Source organism: Balaenoptera musculus, chromosome 7, assembly GCF_009873245.2.
Source record: "Balaenoptera musculus isolate JJ_BM4_2016_0621 chromosome 7, mBalMus1.pri.v3, whole genome shotgun sequence".
NCBI lineage: Eukaryota > Metazoa > Chordata > Mammalia > Artiodactyla > Balaenopteridae > Balaenoptera > Balaenoptera musculus.
In genome coordinates, this window is record NC_045791.1 from 80,812,614 (window position 1) to 80,833,469 (window position 20,856).

Sequence of the window (20,856 nt, forward strand, 5' to 3'; positions counted from 1 at the left end):
ATAAGGAAAACACGTAGCTGAAAAATTACACTGACTGTATGACTACTGTCCTAAGCCATTACAATAGTTTACTGACAGTAACTGGCAAGAGTAACTTGGAAAATAACTTAATCCAGCAGTAGAACAAAAACATGGTCAGTAGTACTGAATATATCTCTTATATATATCTATATATATATAGGTTTGCACAATCAGGGAGCAAGGCACATAATTAAATGAGAGCGTACATTTAAGCAGAAGAAAATAATAGCTACAAAGCTGAAAGAAAAACTAACTAACTTCATCTTTACTGAGCTGTGCATAATCATCTGAATAACGTCTTCTATCCAGTACTTTTAATGCAGTTCCTTTTGCCTTTTTCATGCTTTAATAAGGTATATTCCTACATTGTATCTATTTATGGCAAAGCTCCCACAGCTTAGATGTCAGCAACTGGGAGCAATCCCAGTTAAATATAATGTGCAATTTTTCTTTAAAACAGTAAACAATGTTTTTATGACATTTAGCACAAGCTAATATTTTAAATGTACATTTCTATAAAAGGAGTTCACTACTGGCTGATAATAAAATTAAGCAAAATCATTTGAAACATTCCAGTTAATGCTTATTTTCTAGGAGGAATTATTTACAAGTAGAGAGAAAAATATAGGAGGTGGTAATCATGAAAAATGGCAGTTTTTGGTATTAGGTTACAATAAACTTAACAATGGACAGTTTCCAAAATGCAGATTTTTTTTTTTTAAGAAGTGCCACAAGCATGTTCTGCCTAAGAAGAGGTTGAGGCTTGGATGATGAGCTTGGTATTAACAGCCATCCATGATCAACATTCACTTCTGAACTTGGCCATCTTCTTTTAAATATGTAGTATTCACCATCACCCTGACACGACTCACTTCTCTAAATGTCTTTGGTAGAAAGCAGCCAGACCCCGTTTAGGTAGATGAAGCCCATCTCTTGTGAGACCACTTTTCCTGTTTCTGCACAAACTAGAAACAAACAAACAACACCTTCCTTCTCTTTCATTAGCACCTCAAAGTTTGCGTGTTGGATTTTTTTTTTTTTTTTTTAATGCTAATCCTCCAAAAGAGTTCAAGGCACTGGGGGTTTACAGCAGATGTTTCCTCTTCTAAATGGTTTATTACTTCAACAAGCAAAGAGCAAACCAACTGGAGATTATTTCCTTCGAGTGTTTATCAAGTATATTGTGTTTAGCTTATTTTTACTTAGCAAGTTTATACTACAGCTAAATTTCAGATTTCTTTTACATATAGATCTTCCAAGGGCACAATTAAGAACCGAGCACTTGTTTAGTTTGAGGGAGTCTGGTAAAGGGGTTAACAATGATCTTCAATTTTTAAATGAAAATAAATCTTAAAAGATATTGGGATACTTAATTCTGCACTACTTGCATCTCTCCATGGATCAAATCTCAACTTTGTGAGTGGTCACATATTCCTATAGGGTTAGGAATAACTTGCTTTATGCAATGACGTAAAGTGTATAAAACAAAATTCCAAGTGGCAAAAGGTACTTGCAACCTAAAGTGATTTTTTTAGAAAGAGATGTCCTCTTATCAAGTGTATAAATCCAAATTATGAAGCCTGTGTTATTGAAAGCAAGTCATTACACCTATAATCAGTCACACAGGGTCATACAGTTTTAATTGGTCTGAACTTAAATCTGTGAGATAAGTTATAACTATGTGAAAACTGTATAAAAAATTTGGTAATATATAAAACGAGGAAAAGGTTAGTTTGCTTGTTTAAAATCACCTTGTGTTTGTAACATAAAACTGCTTTTAGCTGAGGGAAAAAAGGTGACAAAGGGTTCTGTTGGTGGCCTGATGATAGTCAAATCCAACCAATCCTACCATTACCTGAAGTTTTTTTCAGGCTAATCGTAGCCTTACATCCTTGACATGAACTTATTAGCAGTTGTATTCTCCCAGAATAGCAGCTTAATGAAACTCTAATTGGATGCACAGCTATTAATAACCTTGACCTCAGAGTTGTTACTCTATTGGAATTATTCTTCATGATCCCCCAATTTTGTTTAGATTAACTTTCTTCATAAACTCAGGACTGCTTTCAGTGGAAAGTAAACTTACATAGAGAGGGGACTTCCAAGAGAGTTCACAGCCCTTCCTTAGCAGGATATGCCGTCAGTGGGCAGGAGCACCTTGATGTCAGAGGACTGTGAAACGTTAGCATGTCTACATTTCTGTGAGGCGTTCTGATGAAAATTGTTTCCTATAACTTTTCTGAAGTCAGCAGTCTTATCATCTTAAAAAGCCCCAGAAATTAAAAAAAATCCAATTTACAGTTAAGTGGGTACCTGTAAACCTTTACAGTAGTAGTTAGTTACTTTTTCCAAGAGTATAATTCTGTAGCAGCTAAGGAAAAAAAAAAATGCATTTGAGTAGTAAAAGCTTCGGTAAAGAATAATCTAACCAGAACAGGCTTTGCTACCCTTCAGAGTTGGTGCCAAAACTTTAAGCATAGGTTGGATCCAATTTTGAAATTACGTGGTAGAAGTTAAGGGTGTCACTAATTAACCTAGTCACTAGCTCTAATGGGCACCTGTTTGCACTGCCCTCCACAGCAGGATGAGTTCATCTACGCTGTTCATCTTTTGGTACAGCCAAGACAGCTGCCAAGATCTTCTTCCTTGACCTGAAGAAGCTTTACTGAGGAGTTAGAGCTGCTGAGCAGGAGGCAGTGAAAGAAGGCACAGTACTAGTGTCATCTGGCAGTACGTTTTTTTCCTTGAACACACCAGGGAAGAAGAACAGTACAAAAATAACAGTAATCTCTGAAGCCCCGAACCCCGACGAAACCACATCCTAACAAATATCCAAATTCAAAAAAAAAAAAAAACCACTAGGGAGTAAAACACTAGAAGTGTATCTAAAGTATCATTTTGGTGTTTTTTTTTTTTTTTTTTTTATTCAGTTGTTTCACACACACAGAAAAAAATGTTGATTAAATAGCCTTTTCTGTCTTTGGAGAAATACAAAGGGAAACAGCCTGTTGTCAAATAGTCAACAAGCCACTGACTGGGGTAAAAATGATACGGCTCCTCCTCTGGCCTTGTTCTCCTTGGTGTCCCTAGTGTTCTAAAGGATGTCTGCTCTTTCAGAAAAATGATACATCAGAAGCGTCAGTTCAGGATGGCTACCATCCGGACTGACACAAGCAAGAAGGCCCGGGAAATTCCCCACTGAAAAAAAAGGCTGGATCTTAGGGCTCAAATGGGGAGGGAATGAATACTGAGAGCACATGATTTTTTTCCCTCAAGGAGAGCTGAAGTTGCCCACCTTCATATAAAAAAAGACCACCACCACCACAAAAAACCCTAGTGATGAATATTTATATCATTGGATTCCTATTAGAAACTCTTTATCCCACAAATAAGGGCGATCCTTAGAATATAAAGCTGCAGGCAGAAGACAATGGGAAATCACTTCACTCATGAGTCACAGTAGAGCTTGGCAGTCTTACTCAAATGCTTTTCAAATTGCTGTGCATGCTTAAATTAACGCAGATGTGTTAAAGGTCACTTCATAAACAACAATATCAAGCACACAAAACTTTGTGAACTGAAAAGATCTAAAAAGTATCTTTTAAAGAATCAGGGCTGTAACAAATGCACAATGGTATATATTCTTATTGCTCTATAAACACACGAGTATACTGTGACATCTGTGACAGTTGGGGGGTGCCTCTTACTCTCTATGATGAAGTACTTTGTTGGAGAATGGGTTACAGGGAAATCCTGTTTCCATAGCACAACTCTGCTTATTCTTGAATTATTTACTATCTCTGCCCCACTGTACTGGTATCGCTTTTTCCTTATGGGATAGTGTCAGAGATTTTTGCAGTTTGCACTGGTGATCCCTATTCATAACAGGCACAGACTCTCATTACAAGGTGTGCTCATTTATCACTGCTGGGGAGGCTAGTTTTTATTCTCTGGTTTAAGAGCAGCTCTGAGATTGACCTGACGGTCAATTTATCATCACAAATTGATGACCCAATACACATTTCTCTCATATACCGAGGAAAATTCACAGGGAAAAAAAAGCATCTAGAAGTATAGTGTGAAGCATACAGAAATTATAGTGTGTCCTTAGAGCAATGATTCCATGTTATACCAAACTGCATATGCATAATATGTAATGTCACTTACTGTACTTGGACCATACAACTCCCATCAGAACACCTGGTAACCTGGACAAAGCTCTACAACCAGGCTACAACAAGCAAGGACCCTAGTGTGCTCCAGTCGCTATGGGTGAAACTGTCAAAAAACTCATTTTCCCCCTCCCTCTATGATAGCCCCACACTTAAATGAATTTCTTTGTATTTCACATTACTAGCCACAAAAAACCTGATTAATGACAGCTGCACAGGGGCCAGTTTTGTTCCCTTTTCTAATCATCCATCCTTCTAGAGAGCAATATCCAAAAAAGACGCATTTCAGAAGGTGATTTTGTTTTTCATCATATGCAACATATTGCACTGGACAAAGGATTGAGTATACCTGATATAGCAATTGTCTACAGATACCTAGTATCGGCATCTACCTACAGCACACACTATAAGGAGGTAACTGGTGACCGAAAGACACACTGGGGACAGAGCATTCCAAGGGTATCGTGTTGGATATCCTCTTACAATAAATCAAAGCAAGAATCATGAAGCCAAACTTGAAGCTTCACAAGCTCATGAAAGGATCCCAACAGTACAAAAAGAACTATGCAGGATTATAGTACTAAATTATCCATGTATTACAGGCGAGAGCTTACCTGTGACACAGCACATCCTAGATTCCTGTGGGATCATGGCAACAGTTTTGCAACTAGAATGGTTTAGTTACACCATGTATTACTTTTTTCTATGCACGACCGACCACGTACAGATAAGTGTCTGAAAATTTCCCCACACTGCACTATTACCCGTTCTATGAAGCTGAGAGGTTTTCCTGATTAAAGTGCCCCTTTATGTATAGTAATGAAAATGTCAGTCAAGCAGTTCTAACTAACTTCAGCCAACTGGGGAAAAACCAAACACAAAAGCCCCATAGATACACCAAACATTCTGGTTGTCTTCTCAAACTGAGAAGCAGCACATTATACGTCTATCCTTAATATATAATATACAACATGCACAGATAGGCCGTGCGTGGACATTTATAAAATACCTTCTAATTAAGTCAGAAGTTTTTGGTCCAATCCACATGATAGATAATAGAAATCATAAGGGACAGGCAGGACACACATCCCTTCCATGCCGCTGCCACCCAAAATACACAAAGCCCATTTTCAGATTAGGAGAGAAAAAGAATAAATAGAATCACTTCAGCTATATATATACATATACATATATGTATACATATATATACATACCACACACTACCTATGTATAGCTATGTGTGTACCTGCACACGTACACACACATATAGCTGAACACTACCTGAATAACAACAGCAACATCATACCCAGAGGCTCTGAACGCCTGAATTCGTAGATGATCAGGTGAGCGGACTGTAGAACGGATTACAGATCCCACGGAAATAAAGTCCTACGGTAGCTACCAATCTCTTGAGAGCTTGGTGTTCTGGTCTCTTTTGGGGGGAGCGGGAGGCGGCCCTCTCCGCAACGTTGCATAGCCTGATATATGACTGCCTCCATACCGGGCTTTCTGTTGCTCAGAGAGCAGCTCCGGGGGTGGCGGGGGCAATGCATATCATCCATGGTGGCCGTGGGTTCCGCTCTGGACACGCGCGAGGAGGAGAGCGAGCCATGCCGCGTGATTGGACTTCCGCTGCAGTGTCCTGTTGAGGTCAGCCAGGAATCCAGGCTGGACAGTAAGGCTGGACTTAGGAGAGGTGGGCACTTGTGGCACGACTGTGGCCATTGGCGGCTGCTCGGAGTCTCGGCTTGCGTGAGGCGGGTGCTGTCGTTCCGTCTGGGCCGCGTGGGCGGAGGGGCCGTCCTGACCGACGTCTTGGCCCACGACTGTGGCTGCGGATTAACCACTGCCACTTTTGGAGACGTGCTTCCCGAGAACACTGCTGGAATGTCTACGGGGGGCAGAGGAAGCTCTATTTCCGGCGGAGGGGGTGGAAAGTCAGAATCGGACGGAGGAGAAAGGGAATTCTACCACGGAGTCCTTGCCGCGCCCACTCAGAACAGATTGCTTTTGCCGACACGCCCCCTTGCTGGAGAACCTCCGGGAAGACTGAGTTTTCCAGGTTTGGGGGGCGCTGCGGGAGGTGGCGGCGTTTCCTTGCCGGGAGACGCCGAAGGTTCCGGCGGCTGCGAACTTGCTGACTAAGACTGTCTACTGAGGGTCTCTTGGGCTCAGGGTGCTCTGCACAGCTGCCGGACTTAATGCTGGAATTGCGCTGCGGGGTCGGGGGAGGTTTCTTTACCCCCGGACTGGACGTCTTACCGGTCTTTTTGCCCGGAGATCCGCTTTTTGTCAGGGGCAGGGGCAGGAGCAGCAGTGGGTGCGGCTGGCGGAGGCGGAGGTGGAGGCGGAGGCGGAGGTGGAGGAAACACCAGGCTGCTCTCGGGGGGAGGAGGAGGGAAGTCCGGAGGAGGGACAGGGGTAGAGCCGGGCTGCCACTTGGGCTTTGCTTTCACAGCAGGCGGGGACTGAGGGGCGACGTTTGCTGCGGCTGAGGCGGGCTTCAAGGGCGCCGCCTCCGCGGGGGGGGGGACGGCTGGAGGCGGGGGGGACTGGCTGGCCATCTGCTTCACCACGGAGGGCGCCGGAGACAGCGGAGAGGGAGGGGGGCCTCACACAGAAGCTCTGCTGCTTGGGTAGCGTGGGCGGGGGACCGGGCCAGGAGGAGCAGGGGGAGAGGGTGGAAACGTGAGACACAGGAAGCGCCGGCTGCTTTTTCACTGGGGGGACGGGAGGAGTAGGTGTAGGTGACAGAGCCTGTGGCCGGCGGGCGGCACGGTCACAGGGGGTTTGGGGGGGGCCTGGGGAGGGAGGGGTGCAGGGATGGGAAGAGGTGGGGGCGGGCGCCGGAGGCGCTGCTGGAGCGCCGTGCTGCACGTGATGAATCTTCAGCGGGGGGGGGGGGGGGGGGGGGGGGGGGGGGGGGGGGGCTGAACTGCGGCAGGGCCTGGGCGCAGGGGGCGGGCTTCAGCTGCGCCATAGCCGAGCCGGGGGTGGGGGGAGGCGGCGGGGGCGGCGGCGGGGGAACGGCTCCGCCGGGCGGCACCAGGATCTGAGGCTTCCCTGCCTGTGAGGTCGAGGAGGGAGGCTGCATCCCTGCTGGCGGGGGAGGCTTAAACAGGGCTCCCGCATGCTGAGAGGCGTTCTGCAGCCTGGTTATCGTGCTGTACTTGACAAACATCGCGGCTGCCGAGCCCGCAGAAGGGGCCGACTGGCTGGGCAGGGGCGGGGGTGGGGGCGGCGGCGGGGGTGGCGGCGGCGGCGGGGGCGGGGGCGGGGGCGGGGGCGGCGGCGGCAGGGGCGGCGAGGGCTGTGAGGCAGAGCAGGGGGTGAGCGGCTTAGGCTGCGGGGACAAAGGGGGCATGAGAGAAGTGTAGGCTCGATTCACAGACTCCATTCTGGCCTAAAAGGAGGATAAAAGGGAGGTTGGGAGAGAGAAAACACAACAAACACACCAGTTACAGAGGTAAGCTTTGACTGTCAAACTAAAAAGCAAGGAATCAGAGACATGCATGAAAGGATGCAGCAGCTGGTGATCATAAAGAAGGACAATGTCGGGAAGGCTAAAATCTAACTCCCTGGGCAACAAGGGTGGGGAGAAAATGTGTTTACCCAACGATCTTCTCAAACAGCCAGACTGCCTAACAACCTGGGGAAAACTTCCTGCTGCACGAGCTGTCTGGATGGTGCTGCGCCCTCTGATTTCTGCCTCTGGCTTTCACACACCCTGCCCCGAGTTAGAGGGCCTTTGAGCACGGAACCGCACCCCCCCCCCCCCACCCCCCGGACTCTGGCAAAGGGAGATGTGATGGCTGGAGTTCACCTTTCCGTCCAGGACCGCATCCACATCAAGCAGATGCCATAACTGGGTTTAGGAGTGCTGGTGGAGGGCCTCCCGAAGAATGAGGATGGCTTTTTGAAGCTAGTGAGCAGACACGTGAGAGCATGAGAATGTTCAGCAGGCGTGCACAGTCACACAGGAATGAATGAGCTCGACACACACACTCGTGTTCGTGTGAGACACTTGCATCCAACATGCACAGAAAGTCCAGCAATGCAGGTAAAGGGGGGGTAGTCTTTACATTTGTTTTACTGGAAAATACATAAAGAAATGCTTCATAAACATTACAGCAAAAGATCATAAAAATATCATACAGAAAAAGCCAGAAGAAATGAGAGGAAACTTTGGAAGGCTAGAGTAAAGGAAATGTACCAAGAAATAGGAGCTAAAGTTTGCCAAAACTTGCTGACCAGCCCATGTGGGCCCCTCTTGGCACTGCCCAAATTACCACATCTGGTCATTTATTTCATGGAGCTACTCATGCATGAATGTGGTTCAAGTACTTCCGAAAGAGCAGAGGAAGAACTCTTGGCTTAATAACTTTGGGTACATCTTTTTAGGCTCTTTGAACAAACTATGAGGTTCCAAGATAAACCATTTGTTTCCAATTCTGAATGACATCTAATTAGCGTCAAGAATGCTTAGGTTAGTAGACTAAAAGGCTCATTAAGGGGCTGAGTTCTAATGCCCCTCAGGACATTCACATGTTCCTTTAATAATTGCACATCAAAATAAAAGCATTAGTCTGCAAGATCTGGTTACAGGAGTCACCCAGGTTAATGTGTTTCCAAAGAACAGCCCCCGACCTTAACTTGACCCTGTCTTGGCTGCTGCAGGGGTGTAGTAGACCTTAGCTGTGCTGGCCTTCTCATTTGGCACCTGAGACTGAGGTAACAGGACAAGAACACACAGGGGGTCAAGAGTCAGACACACTGTCACTGCCTGCATGGCAGGGTTCGTGGTCTTTCTGACACTACGTGCCGTGACGGACTACACTGCTTCGTCACAGACCATGTGGACCTTTGCTTTCCTTGGCCTTTCTCATAACAACTGGGTAGTTCTACAATTTAAAATGCACATGGATAACACCATTAAAAGCTTAGTAAGGTAAAGAACTTTTCCTTAGGTATCTGAGTTGTGTAAACCCGGCTTCTCTACGACATATATGGACTACCAGCACCAAACAGCGCTGTTCCACTCAAATTGATTAAGTCCGGGAAGGAAAAAGAAGTATTTCTTAATACTTCTGATGTGGGAGCCTCTGATAAGGGAGTTAAACTTCCAGTGTCTTGAGAATTTAGGTCCTTAGAACCAATTCTCAAATATTTATTTTTCTAAGAGAAAGTGTTCCACCCCGTTGGGCTACATACGCCTCCCTCCACCCTCTCCATGTCCAGCGGATCAACCACATATGCAAATAAAGGAATTAACTGAGGGGAAATAGCCACTTAATTCTCACTGATGAACGTACTGATGTAAGTGATTCAGACAAGAATGACAACGATGAAAAATCACAATGATTGCCGGGTGAAAACAAAACGGCCAGGCCGGGTGTCCTACTGGCTCCTGGCGATGGTGTGTGCCCTCGCCTGCGGAGAGGTGAGCGCTGCTGGGACACGGTCGCCCACAGGACTTCAGAGGCAGTTTGATACGGTATCTTTCAACCCGGCTAAAGAACCTCTCTATTTTTCTAAACAGTCTTGCAATAATTATACTTGCGTCCTTCAGGGTCAATGAACAACCTTCTATGCAAGGCTCAGGGATCCTAAATTTTAAGGGGATTAGTTGGAATTTAGTCTTCCACATAAACTATAATTTGAGAAAATTCATCAGTGTGCAGAGAAATGCCAAAAAGCGTAAAAGAAAGGAAGATAGAGGAATGAGTCTGAATAAACTAAATTAACAACGAATAAAGAAATAATCAACACTTAGCAGCTTTTTTGGAACAAAATTAAGGCACTGGCACTGGAGGGTGGTGTTGCTCCATCCGAAACTGATTAAGAGTGGAAAGCGTTATTTCTTAAAATCCTGAGCCACTGATAAAACTGCTAGGTTTTTTTTTTTTTTTGAGATCTTAGATCATCAGAGCCAATTCACAAATGTCCATTTCTGAGGAGAAGCAAAGGAAGAATACTGAAATAAGGCCAAGAAAGATTCCTAATAAAGGAACAACAAGCTACACCCCTGGAACACTACAGATTTCCCCTCTACCCTGACCCGAGCGTGTTACCTTGCTAGACTCTTCCAGCTGCGTGCCTCGCTTCCAGGCCTCGGAGAAGATGGAGCTCACGATGCTCTGGGAACGGACGTGTCCTGCCGGCTGGGTATCAGACACTCCACTATCAGACTGATTGGAGTGATTGGACTGAGACTCTGTTTGAAACAGATTTTCAAAAATCAGATTAAATAAGTCAGTATTGTGATGTATGAATATGTATGTTTGGATAACTTTCACTCAAGATCAGATGCGATGCAGGACGGCAGCAAGTTACTTTTACCTGACACATTTCACACAAACACAGCCCATGTTTTCCACTAGAAAACTTCTCTCGTCCTAGGGCAAGTAGGAAATCTCCATTCTTTTTAAACAGGTCACCACAAAAAACTGATAATTGCAATAAAAGGTTCAAGTAACATTATTGGTATCCTAACAGCCTGTCTTGTAAGAACTCCTAGCAAATAAGAAAATTAATGAGGGCTTCCCTGGTGGTGTGGTGGTTAAGAAGCTGCCTGCCAATGCAGGGGACACGGGTTCGAGCCCTGGTCCGGGAAGATCCCACACGCGGCAGAGCAACTAAGCCCGTGAGCCACAACTACTGAAGCCCGCGCACCTAGAGCCTGTGCTCCACAAGAGAAGCCACCGCAATGAGAAGCCCGCGCACCACAACCAAGAGTAGCCCCTGCTCGCCACAACTAGAGAAAGTCACGGGCAGCAACGAAGACCCAACGCAGCCAAAAATAAATAAATAATAAATTTAAAAAGGAGAGAGAATTAATGAACCATGAATAGAGTAGTGAATCTTTTTGTTCAGTCATATCTTCATTACATTGAGAATCAATCTTTTTATATACCCCTGCTCCAGGCCATCTCAGAGATTTCTCACTTATGAATTCAGATCTATCCATGATGATTACTTCCTTTATCCCAGTAATGAACGATACTGAGAATCTGATACCCAGTAAGAAGTGTGTTTCCTAGGGATTCAGGTATTGACATCACAAGACAGCAGCTGTGTCATAGCCTGGCTTCCTGAAGGGCATGAAGATCTCTTCAAGGGACCTGGGAATGGCTGAGGATACAGTGTAATTTGACTGACATCCAGGGTGAGGGAACTGGAAAGATATTTCACTGGACTCCAAGTCAGGTGAGATAACCTTGCAGAAGCACCCTAGCCCAATGTCTGGCATCTGGTGGAGACTCAAATGTTTAAAGCTAGTCCCATCCAGGTCACTCTGGTGAGACGTGGGTATTATTAGATTGCAAGTATTAACCAAGTCCAGCCAAGTTCATCAAAGTACTGCAAAGATAACAGCCACAAACTCCTTAGATAAAGTTAAGACAGTATCCTCAGGGTAAAAATATAAGCAATATAGGATAAAACCCACTCTATTTTCTTCATCCCTATCTAATATCTAGGACAACAGCCTATAAGACAAGAGGCTGCAACGTGACTTCTTGAGCTCTCTTCAGCATGAATATGTATGATTTTACAGTTTACCTGAAAAAGTCTACCTAACACTTAACACGATGTATACAAACAGATGATGCTGGAGTGGGAAAAGGCACCATACCACTTCATAAAGTAACACGTGGAAGCACTTGAATTGTTAAGTGCTATGTAAGTTTTTAAAAAATAGTATACATCTTTTTTTCCCTCCATCTTTCCCTTAATTCCATTTTCTACAATCCTACTTGTGACATGCTCTTCTTACCTTGCCTTTCCTAATCCATTGCCACAAAGGTTTCTCCTCCCCCAATTTAATAAACATTTTATTTTAGAATAGTTTTAGATTTGCAGAAAAGTTGCAAAACTAGCACAGTTCCTACATACCTAGCACCCAGTTTACCTCATTATTAACATGTTACAATACTCTGGTCCATGTGTCACGAATAATGAACCTACACTCACATGTTAATATTAACTAACTCTGGGACTTTCCCTCGTGGTCCAGTGGTTAAGAATCCATCTTGCAATGCAGGGGATGCCCAGTTCGATCCCTGGTCAGGGGAACTAAGATCCCACATGCCACGGGGCAACTAAGCCCATGCGCCACAACTAGAGAGAAGCCCATGGCCGCAACAAAAGATCCTGCACGGCCACAACTGAGACCCGACGCAGCCAAAAAATAAATAATAAAAAAAAAAAAAGAATATAAAATGATACTTTAAACAAAAAACTAACTAAACTCCAAACTTTATTTGGATTTCACTAGTTTTTCCGTAATGTCCATTTTCTGATCCAGGATCCCATCCAGGTTACCATATTACAGATAGTTGTCATGTCTCCCATGACAGTTTCTCAGACTCTCCTTGTTTTTGATGACCTTGACAGTTTTGAGGAGTACTGGTCAGGTATTTTGTAGCATGTTTCTCAATTTTGATTTGTCTGATGCTTTTTCTCTGAGGTTAAGGGATTTGGGGAGGAAGACCAAGAGAGGGAAAACGCCAGTCTCATCACACTGCATCAAGGGCACATGCTATCAATATGACTTATTACCTTGATCACCTGGCCGACGTATGGTTTGCAGCTTTCTCCGATATAAGGTTACACCTCCCCACTCCGTGCTCTTTGGAAGCAAGTCACTGTACACAGCCCACACTTAACAAGAGGGGAGTTTAAGTGCCACCTCCTTGAAGGCAGAGCATCTGTATAAATCTATTTAGAAATCTGTACAGGAGATTTGTCTCTTCTCCTCCATTTATTTATTTAATTCAATAATTTATTTATATCCCCATGACTGATGGCTATTATTTTATAATTTGGATTACAGTCCTATACTATGTTTATTTCTTGCTCAAATTGTTCCAGCTTTGGCCGCTGAGCACTCTCTCAGGGTGGGTCCTGGGTCCCCTTTTACAGACTCCCATCGCTGTGTTTTTTTGAGTACTTCCTTTGTCACATGATGCTCCAGGCTCATCTTATATATTCTCTGCCACAGCCCTAGAATCAGCCACTCCAGAGCCCTGGCTCCTCTGTTTTGGAAAATGGCATTGAGAAACCGAGGTCTCGTTCTTAGTGTTCTCACTGCTACTGCGGTGTCACTGCTTCTAGCCCTCTCGGTGGACAGAATAGAGAATATATGTGTGTACACTAGCCCATGTGTGTACACATTCTCGATGTGTTTTTATTTACTTATTTAGGGATGAGATCTAGTCATACAGCTTTAAATCGAATACTTCTTAAAGTAATTATTTCATAACATGGGCTGTTAGACAAAGAAAAAAATTATGATTTTAGATGACACAGATATCATTTACGGAACTTTTGAAGGGAAAAGAAGCATTTATCTTAAGATGTGATCACAGCATCCTTGTTAAAGGATGTGGGAATCTGAAAATAAGCCCCTTTTGAGTATCACTATTTCCTCTGAAACTTTACAAAGTCTGATGACTTAAATAGCTTCCTTGACTGTGATACTGAACTAATTCCACTCTGTTGTTTCCACTCTGCTGAAATGTCAGGAAAGCTGCGGGGAAGGAGGGCAGTTTCATCATGATTCGGAAGTACTCTTCCCCAAGCAACTTTCTACCCCCAATTATGCATCAACAGTTGTTTCAGCAATATGGACTGAGTTTCAAATAAACTTCATAAATATGTAACAAAACTCCTGGCTTTACCACTTTACCAGGTTTCCATTTCAAACACATTTGTGAACTAGCCCATGATATTATCCCCTCTAAAAATTAAAAATAAATGAATAAAAGCACATGTACCTATTGATTATAATTTTTAGAAATCAGGCATGGCTCTAGTTTTAAAAATCACTCTGAGATAACCAGGTCTTCTATCAGTCTCTATAGAGACACCTTCCCTGTTGGTAGTAAAGAGCTCTTTGGACATTTTAAACTACCTGGGATGCTGGAAGAACTGGATCCTGATTTAATGCTGGAGCTGGATAAGGAAGTCCAATCATAAGCCGATTCTGTCTCTCAAGGCCTCTTGATAGTTCATGTAGAGCTGCTTCCCGTACTAAACAGAAGGCAGTAAATGATGACATCTGTACTTTACTGGGTATGGTATGGATGCGTGGGATAGGAAAAGGGGACACATTTCTGTTTACTGACTCATAGTCTGTATAAAATACCTATAATACTTCAAACATTCTTTTCATACCAGTAAATTATAATCCACTCTTATTTGTCCTCATTTTGAGAGAGGCAGCAAGAAGTCAACACTTGATTCTGATTATGTTCATTAACAATTATAAAGATGTTTTTCAGTTACTTTTAAAGCAACTTTGATTTTATGTCTATAATAAATTTTATTTTTAGTTACATTACTTAAAAGTAACTGAATAAATACCCTTTCAAGCATTACTGTATATCATCTTTAAGATGTCTTAAAAAACTTTTTTCAGAACTTTCTTTTTTAAGAGCAGTTTTTAGGTTCACAGCAAAACTGAGAGAAGGTACAGAGATTTCCCATCATACGTGCACAGCCCCTAAACACGCATAGTGTCTCCCATTATCAATATCCCCCACTAGAGTGGTACATTTGTTTCAATCAGTGAAACCTACATGGACATGTAATAATCACTCAAAGTCCATAGGTCGCCTTAGGTTTCACTCTTGGTGTTTACATTCTAACGGGTTTGGACAAATGTATAGGACACGTACCCACCATTGTATCCTACAGAGTATGAGTATTTTCACCACCCTAAAAATCCTCCATGCTCCACCTATTCATTCTTCCCCCAACCCCAAGGTAGTTTAATTTTCAAAAAATTTCTTTTGTTTAGGCTAAACTCTGCTATATAAGAATCATACAGTGCATTCTCCAAAGCCCAAATAAATCACTTTGATGCTACATAAGCTTTTACCAGCAGTATTATTCCTTGGATACCAAGTGTTAAAAGCTTATCCCCATCACCAAGAAAAAAGACATTTAAAACATGAAACTTAGGCCTGAGAAAACTAGACACTGGCAAAATCATGAACATGAAACAAACAGGATAATTATCATGACAACCAAAACCATATCATTAAACACCCATCATTCCATTATCAAACCAAAAGAACACCTACCTTTGCGATGCGGATACCATTGACCCCACTGGTGCAGGGTCCTCACGTCATCACAACAAAGGTATTTTGATGTACTGAGATTTCTTCTGGATCTGTGGGTGCTGCAAGATTAAAGGCAAAAATCCACTAAGTAAGTCCCCTGGAGAACTAAGAAATAAACAAACTCTATCAAAGCTTAACATATCCTGACAAATTACCGGTCTTTGGAATAATGGCCAAATAATTTACAACCTCTTAAACATCCACAGGGCAAATAAAATGGCCCTAAGTATTTTACAAAATAACAAGAAAGAAACTTGTGTTAATTTAGGTCAAGAATGTTTCAGTTAGAAAACAAACAAACAAAAACAAAAAAACCTTCACATCATGGGAAACTCCAAAGTACCCCATTCTACGTTTCAAAGAAACAAAGTCTACCAAGCTGAACAAAGTCAGTTGAAGTTTTAAATCTATCAATATAAGACTTGAAAAGGGAGGAGAGTGTTTATTTCACTTTGAATTAACTGAACTCAATGGAATCAGAAGACCCCATATGAGAGAGTCTTTGGTAAAGCTTCCAGTGCTTCTCTGGAGGTGAACACCTGGGTGGGGGAAGCAGCACAGGGCACGCAGCTGGGAGGCATGGGTTCTCACACCTGTTGCGGTTGGCTGCTCCCTGCTGTGGACTGAGCACTGCTCTGCAGGCCCCTCTGCCCACAGCATGTGCCCTCGGGGCAATAAGCAGCTTTTCAACTGCATCATCAGATTTAGTCTTCACAGCCCAATGTACTTTTCAGTTGAGTCTTGGATAGGAGGTGAGTGACTTGACCTTGGCTACAAAATGCAAGTGCTAGAACAGACTCAGGGTATTTTACCTCCACTGGGCCACAACCCACTAGAAAAACCCTTCCTCTGCCAAAAATTAGACTGAGACAGATAATTCCTAACCTGTAACTAACTGTACTAAAAAGTGATACTCTAAATCTTAGTCCAAGTGCCAAAAGAAACTACTGAATATATACAACCCATTTATTACTTTGGAAACAATATAGGCCGAAAAATCAATTTCTCTCAACTAATATGCAAGAAGCTACAAAATAAGACTATAACACTCTCCCCTGTTACTACTTCCATGATTAGCATGTATAACATCCTTCTATTAATAAGTGTTTGAGAAGTTCATGTTCATACTCCATCCCTAAATCCTAACCATTTTTTTCCTTCCCCACTAACATATTAAATTACTTTGCCTCATTTCTCAAGGGATGAAAATTTAGACCTGGCTAAGCTGAGCTCTATTCCAACAATTGTTGTGGTATACATTTTTTTAAAACACAGGTTTCCTTAGATACTTAATTATACATGCATACATATTGTCCCAAGTGTGTACCTCTTTTCAGATAATACATCAACATATATCTTATTCTACATTGTCAAATTTCATGAATAAGCTCTCCCTTATTTTTATTATCTTAAAAAAACTAATTACCAAATGGTGTGTTTTTTATTACTTCCTACAAGTGTGTATATATTTCCTTGTATCCTGCATGTCACTGGAAGGACTCAGACTCAGTCCATTAAGCTCAAAGCTGATGAAAGGGATCAGGCCCTACAAATATTTACATTTGCATTTGTGTAGACCCTGTGCGGCAGTATTTTTGGTTTGTTTTTCAGAACTCATATGCTCAGAATAAAACACTTACATAGGCAAAATCTAGTGTAGACTTAACAGGAAAGAAAGACATTTCTTAAATACTAATAGTTGAGTCGTCTCAGGCAAATTGATCCCTTAAACCTCAGTTTCCACATCTGGAAAATGGGGACTCTAGACCAGACTTGTGAGAAGGACATGTCCAGTGCTTCTAGTGCAGCACCTTCCACCCTGGAGTTCTTCAGTAAATGGTGGCCATTATTTTACTATTATTTGCAACCCAGTGGTATGGTGTTTTTCTTAGTTCAATACATTAAATATTTCTAGATATAAATAGGTAGGCAATATAAATACATAAATTTAGCTTAACGTACTTTACTAAAAGCAAATATGAAGCATACAAATCATGATTATAAAAACAAACAAGAAAACCCTTAGAACAAAAATATTCTTAACCTAAGAATTCTATGAGCTGCAAAAAGGATTAAACTACTAGTCAGTGGTCCTACTTACTTCTGGCCCTAACAGACACTGTTGATTGCCTTCCCCACAGCTATCTCCTCCTCTCTACCTCTTTTCTGATAGAACCCCAATTTGTTTGGACGTCTACCCCTCACCTCAGGGAGCAAATTCTGACTAGCGTAAACCAAAAATGGTGGCTTTGTTCCCTGCCAGTGATTGGTGTAAGAGTGAGCATGTACTCCAGGCCAACGGCCCTCAAAGGGAGGGCTGTTAGAAGAACTCCTGGGAAATATTTCTTTCCTCTTAAAAAAAGACAAATACAGGGAAAAATAGTCCCTCTTCCTCTGCTGGGTTTTGTTGGGTCAAATGGCAGTGGCCATTTGTGACTGAGGTAAGTCGGTCTGAGAATAAGCTGATACGCAGCTTCTTAAGTTCCATACGCGAAAGATGGAAAGAATGTAGGTTCTCGTTGACAACTCTGAGCCACTGAAATAACCAATTCTTACCGTCTCCATGTTATGAGACCCCCAAATAACTTTTATTTATATTGATATTTACCTTATAAGAAATTAAAGCTGAGAAAAAGTTAAATATAAGAGTATACAAACACACATTCCACTACCCAGGGGAGCAAAGATATCATCACATGTCATGTAACCATTTAGAAAACTCCATTATACACTTGTGAGAGAATGAGAGTGTAAAAGGCAAAAAACATCTTAGCATTATTAGAAGAATAACATTGACATCACAGGTCCCTTTACAGGGTCTCAGGGACTCCAGGGGACCCTAGACCTCATTTTGAAAACTGCTGGATTAAGCTACTTTATACTGACTTTTAAAAAATTATTTGCTACTGTAACTAAATGATATAGGGTATTCTCCAAAAACGATCACTTCATAAAGGGCTACCATTATAATACACCTAACTTTATCAAAGCAATCAAAACTCTACCCCAAAACCCTAAACAAATACCACCTCTTCAACCTAACTGACAATTCTCAGACAAAAGCAAAATCAAATGATGATATAAACATGTAGACCTAAGTAGTTACCACGGGGCTACTGAGATGGACCAATGAGAAAAACGTAATCATCTCCATAATTATCCTGAACTTTTTAATGTTACCTTTTCCTAATGTTCCAATAGATCACTAAAAATGTCAGTTCTCAAAAGTACAGATATGATGAGTATGAGAAACTCAAAAGTTTGGATATAGGGAAAAAAAAAATCACTAAAAACAGCTTAGATGGATCATAATACATGCGTGGGCTATCAGAGCCATGGTTCAGGAGAAAAGGGAGACGAGAATTATTTCTGGACCAGATGAGAACCAGTCTACTTTGAACTCGGGCTCTGTTGGTTCTGCCGAGTTAGGACAGGAAGAGAACCCTTCCCCCCCCACATTTGGCTCTAAGTTTTCCTAAACTAAGCCAGCTATTAAATGAGAGTCTCAAATTTATAATCTAATCCATTTTATATATTATGACTCAAAGCTTCCAATTCAGTATCCATTTCCTAGTATCATCACTCTAACTAGTGTCAGCTTGGGATAAGCACAGGCCTTTCCTTCCTTTCTTCCTTCCTTCCTTCATTTATTTATTGGCCACGCTGCACAGCTTGTGGGATCTTAGTTCCCCGTCTAAGGATTGAACCCAGGCTCCGGGAGCTGAAAGCGCCGAGTCCTAACCACTGGACCACCAGGGAATTCCCTTCATCATTCCTTTAAAAATCTATACGAAAAAAAGCAAAATAGGACACTTGATGGAGATCCAAACTATTTTAAGATGTCCAATAACCCCCTCTATGTCTAACATCAATTAAATTCCTAAAAAGAGATATATGTTTACCTTGAGCACAGACAGTAGTCTGTAGGTGCGTTGTATTTATTCCGATAATCCTGTCCATAGTAACATTGACGTGATCCAGCTGGAGAAAGCACACCAGATCCCGAGACACCTGTGAAAAAAAACACTCGAAAGACTGAATTAACAGTAATGTGTAAACAAGCAGATATCACTAGTAACAGCTTCTAACTGAGAATCAAACTTTACCAAGTAGAAATTATTGCTATTTTGCAGAAGACAAGACAGTGAGATTCTATGCAGATGCTTCTTCTTTAAATCCATGATGCAACAAAAAAGGCAGTCCGTTTCACTTACTGTCTTGCCATTCATAAGGAACACTGACTTGCTTGGAAAGGATGGCACTTTAAAGAGACTTTAAATATAGTATAGTATTTATATTAAATACAATATAGTATGATAGAGCTCTCTGGAAAGAACAAGAGATATCATGTAGCTCAGTGCCTGTAGTGCATATCTCAAGTACAGCAATTCTCAAGTCAGGGTTCCTCGCCGGTTAAACAGGGGCGACAACATGTACCCTCTCAGGATGGTGGTAAACACTGGATGAGATGACCCTGTAAAGAGCTTTCTGCAGTGCTGGGCCCCCAGTAAGCACAGAAGTGACAGCTACCATGGGGGCCCTTAGCAGAAGCACATTACTTAAGCAAGGCTGAACGCCTGTAATCCTAGAAGGTATTCTCCCCAAACAATAACAAGCAAGAATGACTCTGGCAGAAGCTCCAAAAATAAGAAATAAAACCATGATTTCAAATTTGCCAGGAGAATCGAGATGGGCCCAACTAATGAGCAGAGAGTGAACATTTTCAGGTTTCTTCTTTCTTATAATAGATCAATAAACAAAGCAATGTTCTGTGTGTCCTACAGGAGCTGAAACAAATCAGAGCCTGGATCACCTTATTAGCATGCTCACTACAAATTAAAATCAATTAGCGTAATAAGGAAGCTAAAAGTCAGTAAAGGGACGCACCTTTGCTTTTCCTTTAGGGACATAGTAGATACCAGATGCTCGCAAGAGAAAATAACGCTTTTTCCAGGACTTCTTGCCATCATCTTTCAACCAAAGGACCTCCCTCAATTTCTGGTACAGTTACAGAACTTCCACAAAAACACTCCTAAAAGAAGAAGATGATTTGGAAAGACATGATCCTTGAATTCTCAGAACAAAGTTGTGTTTACCCCTGTGAAATGCATGACACTGTGATTAAACCAAAATGCCTCCGTATAAAACCATGCTGCTAATTTACCTCAATTAGAACTTTCTATTCTAAACATTACATGGCTTTACTCTGGAACGACTATGGCAATCCCTAAGAACTTTTACCTAACATTGTTTTGAGGAAACAAGGTGAAATGTCAACTGAGTTGCATATAAAAGTACTTAAATGCATTTGTAAACAGCATAGTTACACTAAATTTAATCAAAGTGTCAGAGCTAACATAAACATTAGACTTTATTTTCTCCAAATTAGCAACACATTTAGATTAGCTGTACATTAAACAGGAATATATTTTAAAAGAAAGCAACATGCTAAATGAATGATTACTTTCACAATTTAAAGACTGTCAATGTATATGATTCTAAAACAAAGAATATTTAATACTAGGTTGAAAGGA

At 42.1% G+C, this 20,856-nt stretch overlaps 1 protein-coding gene across 1 annotated transcript in view; it reads right to left on the reverse strand.

The window, feature by feature from the left end:
• Positions 1–1,022: 1,022 nt before the first annotated feature.
• RAPH1 (Ras association (RalGDS/AF-6) and pleckstrin homology domains 1) overlaps positions 1,023–20,856 on the reverse strand; it is an 86,633-nt gene continuing 66,799 nt past the window's right edge. Inside the window, 23 exon segments of the mRNA XM_036857465.1 lie at positions 1,023–5,743; positions 5,746–5,815; positions 5,817–5,935; positions 5,938–6,151; positions 6,153–6,197; positions 6,199–6,238; positions 6,240–6,322; positions 6,325–6,486; positions 6,488–6,802; positions 6,804–6,958; positions 6,961–7,036; positions 7,038–7,100; positions 7,102–7,596; positions 10,265–10,407; positions 14,107–14,183; positions 14,185–14,225; positions 15,281–15,304; positions 15,306–15,347; positions 15,349–15,406; positions 19,234–19,288; positions 19,291–19,333; positions 20,210–20,308; positions 20,310–20,354. Of these exon segments, the coding sequence (XP_036713360.1) occupies positions 5,592–5,743; positions 5,746–5,815; positions 5,817–5,935; positions 5,938–6,151; positions 6,153–6,197; positions 6,199–6,238; positions 6,240–6,322; positions 6,325–6,486; positions 6,488–6,802; positions 6,804–6,958; positions 6,961–7,036; positions 7,038–7,100; positions 7,102–7,596; positions 10,265–10,407; positions 14,107–14,183; positions 14,185–14,225; positions 15,281–15,304; positions 15,306–15,347; positions 15,349–15,406; positions 19,234–19,288; positions 19,291–19,333; positions 20,210–20,308; positions 20,310–20,354 (2,616 nt within the window). The 3' untranslated portion in view covers positions 1,023–5,591.